The sequence below is a fragment of the Anarhichas minor genome, unplaced genomic scaffold (assembly GCF_050575085.1).
Source record: "Anarhichas minor isolate MPS153535 unplaced genomic scaffold, ASM5057508v1 ptg000028l, whole genome shotgun sequence".
In the NCBI taxonomy this organism is placed as follows: Eukaryota; Metazoa; Chordata; class Actinopteri; order Perciformes; family Anarhichadidae; genus Anarhichas; species Anarhichas minor.
The window spans coordinates 2,942,583-2,959,741 of NW_027466474.1; the positions used below are offsets into that span (position 1 = coordinate 2,942,583).

The following is a 17,159-nucleotide window of genomic DNA, read 5'->3' on the forward strand; positions in this document are numbered from 1 at the left end:
ACCTTGTTTGGTTTACAAAATATCGCGATACTAGTCGACATGACAGACCCGACTAAACTCTCGCGAGAAGAGCGCCGACGTCACTCGTGTGTCACAGATCTCGTCCAGTCAGTTTGACCATAGATTCTCAAAATGGACACAGATTATGCAGCACAAACCTCACAATAGAAAGGTATTGGCTTTTTTTTTATTGACTTTATCTCAAATGTACGCGACATTCAGTTGCTTCGTGTAAACATGTTACACAGAACGTGTTACTTTAGGCGGCCGCTGACGATGTTATGTAGCTAGCTAGCTAGCCAACTGAGTGGCTCCGTAGTGGTGTTAGCCGGCACGTAGGTTGAGAGGCGATGTCTTGGTGTTAATCTGTCTGAAGTGGGTTAAGTTGACAAGCTAACATAACCGGTGTGCCATTTGTGTCGCAAAGATCCTTCACTCCGGTACCGAGCATGTTCCCCAGCCTCGCCCACAGACCGTGGCACGTCTTCTGCAGGGTCTCCCTGCAGCACCGGGCGCCTCTCTCTCAGCTGTCCCCGAGGTTCAACCAGCTGTGCTACGGTGAGGACTCTTAATATCGACGTGATGTACCGGGACGTGTTACACATTTAGGCTTCTTCTACTCTCTCAAACCCTGTTGTCCTACATTCTGTTGCACAGGTTGGCAGAGCGGAGGCATACACAACCTGTGGTTCAGCCTTCCAGACTGTCGGGTTGCTTCTCTAGGGCTGGGAAAGGTGCAGTACTACTCTACCTCTGGCAGCAGTGACGATGGACCCCCAAAATCAGCATCCGGTGATGCTCCATCAGCGGAAAACGTCCTGTCTGCTGTAAAAGCCACCCCAGCTTCAATAGGTGACTTTAAAATGTCAAAATACTGCAGAAGTTGTCATCTGATCTTGGAGTTTGGTGTGCCATTGTCTTGTGTACATTCATTTTTTTACAATTTTCCCCTGTTAAAACTGCTAAAGCAGTCGTTATTGCGCGCCCTCACACCCTAAGCACCGGGAAATATTTCATCAATAGTCCATTTAAATCTTTGCTCTCACAGGTCCAACTTCTCAGGGGCTGACGAAGACTGAGACAATTCAAGTGAAAGGTACTGATCAACATTTGTGCATGCTTCACCTGAAACAGACTCTGTGCCTCACTTTTGATTCACTTGCACTATGAGGAGGACTAATGAATGCGGATGAAAAACTGTATTTCATAGTTTCCCTCTGTTGTAATATGCAGTTCGGGCCGTGCTGAAGAAAAGGGAATATGGAGCCAAGTACACTAAGAACAACTTCATCACGGCAGTCAGAGCCATGAATGAGTTCTGCCTCAAACCAAGGTACCTCCTGATCCCCAAACTCACTGTTTCATTTGATATATGCATCACTAAACTATATGTCCCCATACTGAATGATTAGTACTGAATGCTCCTCTGTTCGCTGTAACCACGTTCAGTGCTAGCTCAATTTCCTTCTAGTTAATAAGTGAACATGCCGTTGTAATCAGCTGGTATAAGATTGCCTAACGCTGATTAACTCGGGTCTTCCGAAATCTTTTTCTTACCTTCTCATTCTACGTTCACAGTGATCTGGAACAGCTTCGAAAGATCAGGAGACGCAGCCCTCACGACGACACAGAGGCGTTCACCGTCTTCCTGCGGTCAGACGTGGAAACCAAGTTAGTCATACATCCTTGAAACAAATGATTGCGTAAATCACCAATTCTGTATTGATATGTTCTTCAACGTTTATTGACTGTTTATTTATCTCTGTGACAATTAGAGCACTGGAGGTATGGGGAAGCCAAGAGGCTCTAGCCCGAGAGAGAAATCTCAGGAAAGAAGTGGAGCGAGAGTACATAGAGAGTAGGTGTTTATTATTCTCTGGCTGGTTGTGAATCTGTGTGAACAACATGCAATAATACGGAATATCTTGTCTTTTCGCTTTCTGCCACAGAGTTTGATGAGAAGATTAAAACCACGTTCATACTATACAACAGCAGGTTTGCTTAACTTAGCAGAAACTCTGGAAACAGCTGGCCTGAGTTCAGAACACAAATGTAAAATAAATTATATATTTTTTGTGCCGGACTATTTCTTGGCTCTGATTAGCTGCCACGTAGCTGCTGAGTGAAGTCACAGCTCGCAGCCAAAAAGTAGCCTCACACATAACCTCCTGTAACACCGAGGATTGTCTTCTACTTTGACTTTTGTACAGATTAAACAAACACAATATAAAGTCATGTGACAGAGCTATCGAGGTGCTGGGAGGATATAGGCTATCTATATCTATATAGCTATAGCTAAGAGTGTTAATCTTCTCATCCAACTCTCGAATCAGTTTGTTTCCTAAAATGTGAAAACTGAGCCCAACTAGAAACATTGTGAATATTTGTACAACTTACCTGATTTGTTTCTCAGCTGTTATTAATTCTTTGGTCTGTTTGCATCTCTTGTTTGTTGACCTCCAGATGTTTTTCGGAATCAACAGTTGTTGAAGGAATACAAAGACTTTTGGGGAAACACGAAGGTGAGCACTTTTATTTTTGCCTGTCCTTTTGTTTGATTATACGATCAATACGACCACGTCATGTTTTAAATGTGAAAGAGAACGTGGACATAAAAGCTGTATTTGTGTCCTCTTTAGTGTACAGTGATGTTATTTTAATACTATACTGTTCTACGCCTCTCTGGTATGTCACGGTATATTCTGTACTCTGGTTTGTTTTTGAGTATTATTCATGAGATAACATCAACTGTAGCATATTGTCATGTAAGCAACAGAGCTGTAAATTCCCAATCATGTGTGTTTAATAAATCAACGGTCGGTTGTGGAACTTCACTTTGCTTTTTCTTTGTTCCACGAAGCCTCGATCAGTCCAGAGGGCGACTTTCTCACAAGGGCCGGGGAAGGTGGTCATGGTCGCTATTTGCATGTAAGTTTAGATTCTCTCGCCCTTGTTCCTGACTGCTGATTGGTTTTGTTGTAATGTCGTTCTTTACTTGATGGAGATGCCGTGGTGAGGACCGATTAATTAACTAAAACATCCCCTGCACTGTCTAGTTTTTATTAGTAAAGATATGAAAATCTGAATTGGGAGCTGCGTGGGACCTCACATGTCCTGTAGCCTATTAGATTAGAGTGATTGTGTTAGAGAACATGTGCAGTCACATGAAGTCTCTACTTCACTTAGTTTGGATTCAAAAGTGATGTCCCAAGTAGAGGAGAGGTCCAGCTGAAGTAATAATGCAGTGATTCAGGAGCATCAACACAGAAAAGCTCAAATACTTTGCAATAAACAGAAAAAAGTTGAGTTATTTATTTATTTATTTATTTAGTTTGTTGTTGTTGTATCGATTGGTTTTATTATTTCATCTATTGTGCTGTTTTATCAGTGTTTGAATTTGACCTTGGTTTGTCTTGCTTTTGTTCGGCTTTATTTTTGTTTATTTGTCCGTCAAAGCACTTTGTAAGCTCTGCTTTTTAAAGGTGCTTTAAAATGAAAGTTATTATTATTATTATTAACCTTTTTATTGCCGTTTGAGTGCTTGATCCACTCGTTTTTCTGGTTCCTCAGCAATGGGCTGAATTTCTTCTTCAAGCTCCTGGCTTGGGTCTACACTGGATCAGCTAGCATGTTCTCAGAGGCCATCCACTCTCTGGCCGACACCTGCAACCAGGCCCTGCTCGCTCTGGGAATCAGCCAGTCTGTCCGCAACCCGGATGCCGGCCACCCGTAAGCACCAGCATCACACTATCACACCAACAAAACAACGGTTGGCTTAAATGTTGTTGAAGGGTGAAAACTAGTCGTTGGTTTTATTAAAATGACCGTCAGCTGTAACAGAGACCGTTTGTCTTGTCCAGGTACGGCTTCACCAACATGCGCTACATCGCCTCCCTCATCAGTGGAGTGGGTATCTTTATGATGGGAGCCGGCCTCTCCTGGTACCATGGCATCATGGGATTGCTGCACCCAGCGCCCATTGAGTCTTTGCTTTGGGTGAGTGTCTGTTTTGACTCGTCTGTGTGGTATCGGATATATATATATGAAGGATGATGATGATCCAACACGTCACGTTTCTGTGTTTCAGGCCTACTGTATTCTGGCGGGCTCTCTGGTGTCTGAAGGAGGTAGTTTATAAACATGAAGCTCCAGATCTTTGAGGACATTTTGAATTTACGTAGCGTTTTGTACTGAAGCATCTCTTTGTATTTGTGTTTCTCAGCAACGTTACTAGTAGCTGTCAATGAGATAAAGAGGAGCGCCCAGCTACATGGAGTGTCTTTTTATGAATATGGTATGTACAACTGAAATATGTATGTTATTAATTGATGATGCACCTGACATTACAATGAATCTGTAGCGCTCAGATAGCAGTTTACTTAACGGTTATCTCCATAAATCCTTAAGGAAAAAAATGGAAGAAACTCTCCTTGGATGAACAGACGTTACTGTTTAGACAATCAGGATCAGTTTAATATGGATCCATCTGTACCTCCGTAGTTAAATTAAACCAGGTGTTTTCTGTCATTGCACACAGACGGTGTCATTCAGGCCAAGTTCATTTGCATATTGTGAAGGAAGTCAAATCAGCCATCATGCTACCAAAGAGCATATCTGACAACAAATGTAAATGTCATGTAGATAAATCCCAAATTGGTGTCATGCTGCTTGAAGGTTCCGGTGTAAATGTGGTTTTGTGTTGTTTTTTGTGTGCAGTAATGCAAAGTCGAGACCCCAGTACTAATGTCGTGCTGCTGGAGGATACTGCTGCTGTGTTAGGAGTCATCATGGCTGCCAGCTGCATGGGGCTCACCTCACTCACGGGTAAACACGGAGGCCTGGAGACATTGTTGGAGTATTGGGGTCATTCAGTTTTATTCTATTCTATTATCTTAAGTCAACGTGGGCAATGATCCAGATTCTTTTCCTTTGTCCCTCGGCCCGTGTGCTCCCAGGTAACCCTCACTTCGACAGCCTGGGCTCTCTCGGCGTGGGCACGTTGCTGGGCAGCGTCTCGGCCTTCCTCATCTACACCAACACCGAGGCTCTGCTGGGTCGCTCCATACAGCCCGAGCGCGTGCAGAAGCTTACCGAGTTCCTGGAGAACGACCCCGCAGTGAGGTCAGCTAATGAACAGACACACACACTCTGGTGCACACACACACACCTCCACGGCTGTGAATATGTAACATACTGATGTTGATGGACAACACTCGGGCTTTAAATAGACCATCTGGTATTTACTAGTCCTTACATGCAACCGTCTTCAGGGCCAGCTGTACACTGTGGTCTAGTTTAAAGCCTCGGTCACAACATGAACATGAACACACTTTACTTTAAGATATAAACGTTGTGGTCTTTGAACCGGTTAGTACGTCATTCACATGACTTTATAAACACATCGTGTTGAAGCGGGGAATCCACTGAAGTATCAAGTAACGATGTTTTGTTCTCTGACCGAGTTTAAAGTATGATTATTTTATTGTGAGCAGAGCCATCCACGATGTGAAGGCCACCGATCTGGGATTGAGCAAAGTGCGCTTCAAGGCTGAGGTTGACTTTGATGGCCGAGTGGTGACACGGTCTTATCTGGAAAAACAAGACATCGACCAAATCCTCAATGTAAGTTCATGTGGTCTTTAAAAAAAAAAGAAATGCATCTGCATTGCTTACCTTTATCTGCACTTACTTAAGTTAAGTGTGTGCTTTTGTGTGTCTGCAGGAGATTCAGCTGGTGAAGACCCCCGAGGAGCTGGAGAGCTTCATGCTGAAACACGGGGAGAACATCATCGACACTCTGGGGGCCGAGGTGGACCGCTTGGAGAAAGAACTCAAGGTTCTTGAACGTTGTACCAGTTTTTACTGTTTCAGGATGGTGGTGTTATATCTGTTTACTGGGATTTATTTGCACAGCAAAGACAGATGTGTATGTAACCGTGTTTTGTTCCTCTGCAGCAACGTAACCCAGAGGTTCGTCATGTAGACTTGGAGATACTATAATGACGAGCTGAGGGAACATCCTGCTATGAAAAGAAGAGTGAAAGACGGAAGGAGGGCCAAGCCTGCCTCCGCTATCTGCCTTCCACCCTGACCACCACAAAACAAACCTCCGTCTCTGCACAACTCATCAAGTCTTACAGTAGAATAGTCCACAACCGTAGTGGAGGACAGTGTTTGGGCGATGATCAATGATCTTTAGCCGAGAGTTTTCGACCTGCCAGAGATCCACTTTCACATTCAAGTGTGAGTGTTTCTGGCTGAAGACTTAAGAACTGTCATTAGTCGCCTGAAATTGTAAGAGAAATTAAAACCTCTGGTCACAAACGTACGTGACCGTTTAGTCTCGGGGTCGTTTTGAACTCTCATTCCTCCATCAATGTGTTTGTGTTCGGTTGAAAACAAGACTGCTTCAGAAACACAATCTCCAAACAGGACCAGTATCATTTACTAGATGTGTACTTTACTTTAATGTGATGCTTGAACCACAGTGACGGTGTTTCCTCCGTTAGTACGAAGGAGACCTGAGAGCTACATATTCAAACCAGGTTTAACTGCGAGACAAAGTAGATGTTTTTATTTTAAAGTTACAACGGAGGAACTGAAGACGGCGCGATGCTGCTGCAGGTCCTCTTACAACACAGTCTGTGATGAATCGATTTTATTTCTATTACAGGGTTTAAAAAAACCGAATTAAACGGTGTTAAGACTTTTCATTTGATTGTATGCTGGAGTTGAAGAGTGAACGAATGCAGAAGCGCTAATGAGCATCAGCTTATGCAAAAACTAGATATTAGGAAACAGGGTGTTGTCCTGTAAAGTCGATACATAGACAAGTCGAAAGTCTAACTTACAAATGTATTCATTTACCATTTATTGGACATGTTGCTCTTTATACAAAGTGGCACCCCTCTCTTTCACGTCACAGCTCTCTCTCTCTGCCAGCTTCACACTCCAAACTCTGATGGTCTCCAAATTTAGTAACTTTGTCTTGTGAGGTCTGGCAGCTGATCAGCAGGTGACTGATTGTATGACGATGCAAGCGCCCGGGTGTAATTATGTGGTCCATGATGATGTTTGGACCAGCCCCCCCCCCCCCCCCTCTCAACCAGGTTTTTAATCAGTCAGGATGTTGGCCTGTACAGTATGTGTATCAAATTATCAAGTGAATTATCTCCTACTCTGTTTCTGCTGAATAATCATTGTCAAACTGTGCTTTTTGGTTTTCATTCTGCATTTACTTTAGTCAGCCACAGCTGGAGCACACCTGCCTGTTAAACATGTTACTCTGCTTCAGGAGGGGGGGGGGGGGGGGGGGGGAGGAGACATTTGGGAGGTTGGATATATATTTTTGAAGGTGTTAATAGTGTAATAATATTTCCCCCCTCGGTTGTAACAATGTCGCCGCTGCTGAAGGAGTTGGAATAAATTTGAAATAATTTATTAAATAATTTTGCTTTCATTTTCTGTCTTGTGTGTCGGATTGCATGTCAGAACTGCTTCATTACGGAGCACAACACTTCTCAACATGTCTTGTGTGTGGATTGTTACCCCAAAACAATGACTCTTGGATGCATTAAAGAAGACCTGAACGCATCTGGAACACTAAAGAGGAACATTGTTCCTTTCTTCTTTGATTGAAGGCTTATTTCCTGTTTAAAGCTCAGATGGTTGACTGGGATGTAAACCCAAGTCCATTAGATGGTGCAGTTGTGTGGATGAGAGAGAAGGGAGGGGAGGGGGGGGACTAGCCTGCACGCTGACGTCAATAAAAACATCATTTCCAACCAGTCTGCGCATTGACCGACCGTTCAAAACATTACGCACAGCATCGCGGCTGGACCCACGCTAGACTACTCGACTGAAATAATATCTCGCCGAGCCCGGAGAGCGGAGACAATGCGGACAAACGCCATTGCAGGTTTTTAGACCGTTGAATGTTGTCTTCACATTTTTTGGGTGTTGCGCGCATATCGGTGTCATGTCTCATCATACCATTCCCAAGATCACTTGTGCCAGAGCCGCTGCCCATCGTGTTTCCTTTCATGTCTCCCCTCCGCAGAGAAAGAAACGGTCGCTTGTGCACGTTGATTTAAAAAAAAGAAAGAAAGAAGAAGAAGCAGATCTTGAGGCTGATTAGGCTCATTATTATATAAAAAACATGCTTCGAGACGCGTCACGTCTGGAGATCACCACACACATCTTCAATCCTTCCGCGCATCGCATCAGTTTTAGTATTGTTCATTGGTTTGTTTTGTGAGCAGATGGAAAGCAGATGTGGTTGTTTTTGTGATAATATTCGATGCATCCTCTAATATTTCTTGTCTCCGGCAGCCCACAGAAGGGGGCGCAGTAAACCAGCACAGTTGGGGTCTCAGATTTTCATGCAACCTCCCCCTTCATCACCACAAGCCTGCGGTTACAAAAACCCAAACCCCATTACCACTCGGTGCGGAATTGAATTAAAGAAATGAGATTTTGTGCAGGGATGTAATCATCTCCCATTAGCAATGCAGAAAACCCTCAACCTTTTTTTTTTTTGCTTTACGCACCGTTTGTTTCCTATTTTCTTTCTCCTAAATAACCGATTTTGTTGCCGTTTCAATCACAGGTGCAGGAGCATCTAGAACGAGCCAGGTAGTGTTTGATGGCAGCAAAGGTCTTCGTGGCGGATGATCACCATCACACTGCTCTACGCTTTTAGCCTCTTTACAGTGCTGCCTTGTCTAATCATGTTCAAGCAGCATTGTACAGGGCTATGACAGCATAGAGAGCTGAGCTGCTCGGGCGCTGCGTTTCTCTGACCCTTTGGATGGCAGCCAACAAATGACATCATGTGTGGAAAACACTGAACGGCGAGGATTGCGTGTGAGGATCGTTGGTGATTTGAGTGATTTGTCTTGATTTTCATGCTGATGTCGTCAAAAACATGAAATGCATTGCTCTTTTTTTTTTTGTGAGGCTGAAGAAAACTGGAGCACATGGAGGTCTCTTTGGGTTGAATTATTCAATGCAAACCTCAATCCCTGTGCAGCCAATACATTATTGAACCAATTAGTCACATCGCATGCTGCTTCTGGATGAACCCATCTGTACTCTGAGCTAAGCGTCTCCATTTTCCTATTAAAATCTTTGAAAACCTACTGCTGTTCTGAAGCTATTTCCAGAATCGTTTGAGAACCATCTTGATGAAGAAAAAGTTAAAATTTGCTGCAGGATAACAAGGATTGTTTTTAAAAGGAGAGGCAGAAACTGGGGTTTCTTCTGAAAAGGTTATTGTTTGGGAGTGTAGTGATCTACTGCAACCGATGATGATTTTCATTATCGATTAATCGCTTGGTCTATAAAATCTCAGAAAAAACAATCATCAAATTCCTCACAATTACAAATTGCCCCAAATGTGACATCTTCAAATGTCTTTTTTTTTTGTCCAGCCATCATTTGGAGATATTCAGTTTACATCACAAACAAGAGACAAAGAAAATCAGCAAATCCTCACAGTTGAGAAGCGGAAACTGGGGGATTTCTGCTGGAAAAATGACTTCAACGATTAATCGATTATCAAAATCGATGCCTTTTTCTTTTTTCAATCAACTTATCATTTCAGATCTATGTAGCAGAAATATATTATGTGCTATTAAAAGGTTTGAATGTGTTTGATTCCCTCGATTTATTTGTATTTCAATTTGTCTTCTTCATTCTGTCCTATAAACACTCAGTTGCCAGTTTATTACACCTCATACACCTAAAACCAATCTTACATTTTGAAAGTTTTATGTGAGGTTTCAATGATGTTTGGTGCTCAATCGTGAACAAAGGTCAAGTTTCATGCAAACTGAGCCCTTTTACTTCCCCTCTCTGTCCTTTGTCTCCGTCATCCTTAACTCTCTCTGATATGGTATTAGTAATGAGAGCATTGTCACTTAATGAATAACAAGCTTAAGTTGACCTCGGGTGAAACTAGTTCACGGCTCCTTAGTAGGCAGACGTGTTTACAGAAACCTATCAATGAGAATTTTGTAATAAGCTCATAAAATATTAACACATTCTTGTCATGAATTATAGAGATTTACCAGACCAGCAACACCAGATCCACAAAGTCACAGATTTTTATTACAAATGTATTTTTTCTTTGCTAACAATGGCCATGGAGGAAGAGTCCTGCTGTGTTTCATTTCACTGCCTGTGTTACAGTCCAGCTGAAGGTCCTGCGTAAAGGATGTTGGCTCAGGCACGTAACATCCTCAGTGGCTGCAGCTCACACAGGGCTGCAGGCCGTTCTCGTTGCAGGAAGTGCACTTGAGGGCTTTGAAGGAATCCGTGAAGCAGTTGCGAAACACGGACATCTTGCTGCCATGGCACATTGGGCACGGGATGAAGGCAAAGCCCCCACAGGTCTGGCACGTCTGGGGCTGCTGTACCCTCTAGATACATGGATAGATACATATTCACATTCCAGATAAGATAGCCAACATTTAATACTGACACCTTAAATGTCTACAAAACAGGGCTGGTTTCTTTGTCTTCCTAAAGCCACATGTTTGGAGATACAACATATTAGCTGAGCTTAATTTGGCACAAATGGCTGACTTAAAACTTTGAAGAATAATCTGATATTTTGGGAAATACTCTTTTTTTGTTTAGAGTTACATGAGGAGATCAATACCACTCGCGTATACGTTAGCTTAGCATAAAGACTGGAAACGGGAAAACACTTAGTCTGACTTTATCCAAAGTCAGAAAAATCCACATACCAACACCTCCAAAGCTGACTCATCAACACGTCGTATACACTTTGTTTTATCCGTAAAAAAAAAAAATTCTTGGCCGGGTGCAGCAGAGACTTCCGAAAGTCACTGCCCCCAACAAAAGTCTGACACATGCTGTGTTTACTTCTGATCATTTAGACAATAATTAGGAGCAACTTAGTCAGTGTAACAGTTCACGTCATCCTCCGGGTTGTAATTCCGAGTCGACAATATTGGGAATTTCAGACAGTGATGATATCTCCAACTTGGCAAAAAAAGAAGTACAACAAACTGTCTGCAGATGGCTGCAAAGGCACCATTGCTGCTATTTAAAATAAATCCACATCAGTCAACATTAATACAAAAGCTATTTTAAAAAGATCAATCTTCTCATCCAACTATTGACAATAAAGTGTATCTCCCAAAATGTGTAACAAAAACCTCTAATCACAAATTTCAACTCTGCAGATGTAAACACACTAAAGCCACGTTGCAGGCCAGTTCTGGACTGATTAGTGTATGCATGACCTTTCAGAGCTGCATATTTCTTTTTTTTTAAATAGCCCGCAGAGACTGGAATGCATGACTTAAATGTCATAACACTGCTTTGTATTCACTTAGGACGACTCTTGTTGGGTCTAAATTACAACCAAGGCCCGAAGAAAAGGCCAGTTCTCGTGTGACAGACCAGCCCAGTGAGAAACAGAAATCATTTACAGAACCTCGGTTTGTACCACCGAGCGATGAGCCAAAGCGTTGGTGTGTTTGGACAAATGTGTTGGAGGCAGAATCAATAACACGCCCTCCATTATTGATGGCCGCTTATTGATGTGCATGCATCTTTTACATTGCAGTTTGCTCGTGTTTTATTGATGACACGACTGGTGAGGGGAAATGACTGCTCCTGTTTGCACAGTGTTCATCTTCAGTGACCACAAAGCGTTAATTCATCATGACTTTATGAAGTTATCTTATTCTTTAACATACGTGCTACAAGTGAAACACGCAATCAATTAAAGACCTCGTGTCAAATCGAGCGGTTGACTTAACCTGAATCACAGGAAAATCATCAGTTTTTACTGCCATTAATTATTCATTTTCAATGCAAACACTGTGAAAACAAACCTCGATTTTCATCAGAAGATCTTGAAGCTCTCCTGATTCATTCATACCTAGAATTTTCTCAGCACCCTGAAAAACATAATTCAATATTCAGTGAGCTCAGTGTGTGCATGTGCAAGATATTGACCTCAGATGTCATTAGACAGGAGTGAAGAATTAGAGCTGACCCCGAGGTAGTGTCCGTCAATGAACACCACAGGTAACGAGGGAGGTTCTTCCACTCGTTTGCACCGCTCCTCCAACTCCTTCCCGTACTCGATGTCCAGGGCGATGTTCTTCTCCACAAACTTCACCCTGTGGTTCTGGAAGATCTTCCGGACCAGCTCGCAGCGCTCAAATGTTGTCCTCACCACACGGAAACTCGTAGTGTAGATCACTATTCGTCCAAATTCAAGAGCTAACTCCAACTAAGAGGAAGTAAAAACAATCGTTATTGCAGTTACAAAGTTATTTTTTGTGTTTTTATTGAAAAAAGATCAAATGTACTATGCAGAGATAAAACAATGCCTCCCAGCTGGAAAAAATAAAGATGTCAAATTTCAGTATATGTACAAGAGATATCAGCTTAAATTTATATGATGATATTTCCACTCTTGTGTAATAGTAACATTTCTTGTATCTGGTACCACTTTTCTAATTGTGAAAAGGTAGAGACTCAAACGTTGCTCTTAAAAATGGCTTTTAACTGATTCATAAAAACCCATTTTTGTTCATATGCTGAAAATGAGAAACTCCTGTTCTTGAACGGTTTTGAACACAGTCGTGATGCTTGGCTCTCCTTAAAGGGAACTCTTTAAGGTTTACTATCAAAAAGTCAGAATTAGTCAAAAATAACACTGATCCAACATTTGAAGCACAAAGATACATTTTCATTGAAATAAAAGTTTTTAAAAAAAGAGACGATATTACTGTTGTGTTCTCTGAGCAGCCCTGTTACAATTCAAGCAACCGTTGGGATCTTAAAATGCTTCAAATGATTAAGAATTGTGAGGCTTTGTGCTTTAATATGATGAACAGTTTGTCAAGGTGAAGCCAGGATTTCACCAAAGCAGATCCTAAATATGGCATCTAATCCCCTCCTCGGCCTTGTGTTTGGAGGTTATCATTTATAATCCCTTCATATGAGGTGGCTCATTAGAAAGTGATTTAACCATTTATGTGTTCTTCGCATCACCTTTTAAGATTTTTATACTTTTAAGTGTGCTCATCCTCTCTTCCAGACAGCCTCTGGTTACTATTTATTTCAACAGAGTTTGGAAATCAATTTACTGTAAAGAAACTTAAAAAATGTATCAACATGTCATGTTTTTAATGAAAGCTATTGCAGGTAAAAGTAAAGACGTTGTTGCAAACGGCCTCTTCGAAGTGACCCTCGACATCTCCTTTGCATCAGCACACGAGCCAAAGAGTTACCTCAGAATACAAAAACACGTCTCCGGCAGGGATACTAGAAAGTGGCTGGAATTCATTAACCTGATTAGTTTCTCTTGAAACACTTAACGAAATGCATCATTAATCTTTAATTGGTCTGTGAGCTTGTTCTCTATTGTGAGCTTTTATTCCAGTCTTACGCCTTCGAGTTTCTCCTACCTGTAACTAGACTTGAGGACGGACACGACACTGATGGGAACTGGTGTTATATTTTAGATTGTATCAAACAATAAGATGAAACTAGGCCCTGTCAGATGTACTTACACTGTTGGAATTGGGAAGGTTTTCAAACAGCGTCTGACCTGCGCTGACTTTGTGCTTGACCCCTCTCACGGTGCCATTTTTACTGAGTATGTTGACCCTCTTGGTGGTGAACATCCAGTCCTTGGTGGCCCCCGCGGCGTACATGAGCAGGTTGTCCGGCTCGCACTCGCTGTCGTCCAGCTCGGAGCCCAGGTATCCATACAGGTGTCCTTCTCCACTCGTAGAGGGGGTGCTGGCTCGCTCTGCGTCAGAGCTGCTGGTGCAGTCCGAATCCAGGGAGTCTGAAGGCCCCTCATCCTTGAACATCTCCTTCAGCACCCGGCCGCTGTTCCCCGAAGCCACGCGGAACCTCACCCGCTTCTGTGGCTTCTCCTGTCCAGCCACCAGCATCGTCCCCTCCATGGCAAACCCTCTGCCACATTACATGGTCCACAACACCACTGTGTAGCTCCTCTCTTTTCATTCGGAGGTAGACGCGCAGCTAAGGCACACCGGTTTGTCCCCCGTGGATTACTACCACGTTTAATCCTCGCTGTTTGAACAGGTCTAAAAACGACTGAGAGCCTGTAAGCTGCCTTACAGTCGGACTCACACTGCCAGTAAATAATACATGCATCTCTGCCATGGCAACCTAGCAAGCTTATCTCCAGTAAAGTGATAGTTGTCTATTAATTATTCATTAAAGTTTACACAGTTTTCACCAAAGCTTTGACAGAAGACTTTTAATGGCCTGAATTTGTGTGCTTTAATCAAACAAACAGACATTTCTCCCTCCTGGGATCAGATGACAGCCGACACGGAGAGGCAACAACTGCTTCTGCTTTAGTTACATGATTTACAGTTACACTGTTTTACCAACATGATAGTAATTCATTTAAAACATAGATAATGCTTAAAGAGCCAGACAGGCTGAAAAAAATACACCTTAGTCAACACAAACAATGTTGGTCAGTTGATCCGCCATTTTTTGTTTAGACTGAACAATGTCAACAGTTTGATAATAACTTGATTTGGTTATTATAGAAGCCATGAGTCTGTAATTTAGTTTAGTTGAGTGTATTTGGTATGGACATCCCAGTAGCATTAGGATTATAGCAACTATTTACGCACAAAGACCAGATGTGATGTGTTTAGTGTTTGTAGTGAAATGCTAATTTACAACGCCTCTCCACTATTTGGCCCCGCAAGCGATAAAGCTGTTAGCAATCATAATTTCCTCAACAGCACAACAGCTGTGTCCGATTTCAGACAACACTACCCTGTCAAAATTCATGCACAATGCAAGTAAGTACATAGTGTACACAACGTGCTACAATCGTGTACTACATGGAAGTGTACTAACGGAAGTATCCAAATGGAAACACAGCATTGGTTGTAGTTTTGTTTTAACTTCTTACACATAACTTTGTGTATAAGTTTGTAAATAAATTATATTGTGTTTTTTGTCCTTTTATTCTTCTACATGCATTTTCTTTAACATACTCTGTTTGTTTTTTTCCGCACCCATACATTTTACATTTTTACGTTTTTGGCTTGATGCGTATATGTTTTCTAACATTTTTGACAATTTTAGACGTTTTAACTGAATTTGTCACAAATTAATTTGATAATAAATAACAATTAGCATGTTTAGACTTAAATGTGATCGTACACATTACCAGTATAACGTAGGCTAATGGATTCTAGTATTTATCCAAATAGGACAAGAGCAGCAAAAGTGCAAGGTCCTCATTTGTTCTCCAATTTAGTAACAAAGTAGAATCCTTTTTCATTGTGACATCTTAACTGTGTTTATTGTTATTCACACTAGGTAATGTAATGTGATAAAGTAAAGTCCAATTTACTGGGACACCTTTCAAACACATGAATGCATGACGTAAGTGGATATTCCTCGACTGCTTACTGCCCTACACCCAAAGTGGGAGTGCAGGTGTTCACTGGGCGTCCTCACGGAGCAGAACATATGACATGTCACTGTGACACAATACGGCAGCGTGTCCATAGGGACGCCTCGGTGTCCCTTTGCGTCACAGGTGATGAAGCAGCTCCCTGGAGATGTGACACGTCAGCTTATAGCGGTGACAGCAGCACTCTGTTTGAGTGCTGCAGTTTGGCCCCTGAGCTAAGAGCTACACACACACACACACACACACACACACACAGCATATCATCACCTGTTTGTGTCACTCACATCGTGCTGATCATTAAAGAAAATCCAGCTGAAGTGTAATACGTCAAGATTTATTTACATCCTGAGATTATGAGTCTGACTCTGGTTCCAAGTCGAATTGGTCCAAAGTGACCCTAACTCTCCTTTAAACTGTCTATTATTCATCATGTAAAGGCTCGTTGTATATCATTGCTGCTGATAGCCAACGCTAGATGCCATAAGGTTGTCTAGACTTTGAAATTACCAACTGAGGAGCTGAGTGTGGCTTAATCCCTTTTATTTTTCTAAATCTCGTCTTGATTTTATTTAGCTGTTTTTTCTTCCATTAAATGTAATGATAGAGTACTTAACTTCAGCCTTCAACAACATTTCTTAATCATCTCCTTACTGTGAATGATGGGAGTCCTTCATGAACACACATCATTCTCTGGTTATTTAATACAATATTTCACTGTGCTGTTTTATCTCGACTTGTCTCACTGGTCTGAGGTTCTGCTGGTAAAAGGTGATGTCATGTGTTTCTATGGGATTTATTTACATTTGACTCAAACTCACCGATGATGTTTGTGTTTGCTTATGCTGAGCAATAAAGTTAAACGTGCCGAGTGGAATTTTTCTTGTTTTTTTTCTTGTAAACAAACAACACTTCTGATTACATTCAGTCTTACTCACCAGAAAGCATTGTGTGTGTGTATCCTTGAGGTCTAAACACGTTGAGTGCATTCACTTCCTCAGAAGATATTTAGAAAGCCAAGCATTTTGACCATTTTGACCCTGGACTTTGTAAATCCATGTGTTCTTGATAGCATTCCTCATCTGCGCTGCATTGCTGGTGCATTTCTGTTTTTCTTGGTGCCTGTAGATAAGTGGATTAGTGTGAAACCATTGGCAGGAATGTATAATGTGTGTATGTGCATCCTTGGGGGGATACACTCAAACACACACACCTACACACACACACACACACACACACACACACACACACTGTCCTGGTAAAACAGAGTTAATAAACAAGGATGTAAATATATCACATTTCAAACTTTTACCATGATTGTTGCTTATTTTGTCAAAAATATTATTTCTGTTAGAGAGAATTACTATAATTACTTTAAATTGGAATAAAATATTATCTTTTGTGCACAGAACATGATCAAAAAGATACTGAATACTACATGATATGACATGATATGATATGACATGACATTGTTTTAAATTATATTATATTATATTATATTATATTATATAGTCCTGGTGCTGGGTTTTGAATTTGGCAGTCAGTGTCTGGATAAAGCTGCTTATATGACTCAGCCTGCCAGTTGAACATACTGTTCTTATAATTGGAATAAATCAGTCATGGTGTTAACATATCATTTTCATTTTAATTAGTTTTTTATATCATCGAGGAGCAGTTTCTCAATCATCCCTCC

The 17,159-nt window shown here is 41.7% G+C and overlaps 2 protein-coding genes across 2 annotated transcripts; one reads left to right on the top strand and one right to left on the bottom strand.

Moving 5' to 3' along the window:
• Positions 1-29: 29 nt before the first annotated feature.
• slc30a9 (solute carrier family 30 member 9) lies at positions 30-7,448 on the top strand. Its single transcript, XM_076103306.1, has 18 exons — positions 30-172; positions 428-558; positions 658-852; positions 1,049-1,096; positions 1,234-1,333; positions 1,579-1,671; positions 1,776-1,858; positions 2,464-2,522; positions 2,861-2,928; positions 3,571-3,729; positions 3,861-3,996; positions 4,088-4,127; positions 4,223-4,294; positions 4,717-4,824; positions 4,956-5,121; positions 5,493-5,622; positions 5,723-5,836; positions 5,956-7,448. Exons 2-18 carry the CDS (start codon positions 450-452, stop codon positions 5,998-6,000), a joined length of 1,725 nt encoding a protein of 574 aa, XP_075959421.1. The 5' UTR covers positions 30-172; positions 428-449; the 3' UTR covers positions 6,001-7,448.
• Positions 7,449-10,111: 2,663 nt separating this feature from the next.
• On the bottom strand, positions 10,112-16,534 carry grxcr1a (glutaredoxin and cysteine rich domain containing 1 a). The gene is made up of 5 exons (XM_076103540.1): positions 16,405-16,534; positions 13,563-15,691; positions 12,035-12,274; positions 11,871-11,936; positions 10,112-10,421 (listed from the first exon to the last, which is right to left on the bottom strand). The coding sequence occupies exons 2-5, from the start codon at positions 13,962-13,964 to the stop codon at positions 10,242-10,244; spliced, it is 888 nt and encodes a 295-aa protein (XP_075959655.1). The 5' UTR covers positions 13,965-15,691; positions 16,405-16,534; the 3' UTR covers positions 10,112-10,241.
• Positions 16,535-17,159: the final 625 nt, after the last annotated feature.

Coding starts and splice junctions, on each gene's coding strand:
- slc30a9 (XM_076103306.1), top strand. CDS start 450: ATGTTCCCCAGCCTCGCCCACAGACCGTGGCACGTCTTCTGCAGGGTC. Junction 1,097..1,233: donor TGAGACAATTCAAGTGAAAG/GTACTGATCAAC, acceptor TGTAATATGCAG/TTCGGGCCGTGCTGAAGAAA. Junction 5,623..5,722: donor ACATCGACCAAATCCTCAAT/GTAAGTTCATGT, acceptor GTGTGTCTGCAG/GAGATTCAGCTGGTGAAGAC.
- grxcr1a (XM_076103540.1), bottom strand. CDS start 13,964: ATGGAGGGGACGATGCTGGTGGCTGGACAGGAGAAGCCACAGAAGCGG. Junction 12,275..13,562: donor ACCTTCCCAATTCCAACAGT/GTAAGTACATCT, acceptor ACTTCCTCTTAG/TTGGAGTTAGCTCTTGAATT. Junction 10,422..11,870: donor ATCTTCTGATGAAAATCGAG/GTTTGTTTTCAC, acceptor CCATGTATCTAG/AGGGTACAGCAGCCCCAGAC.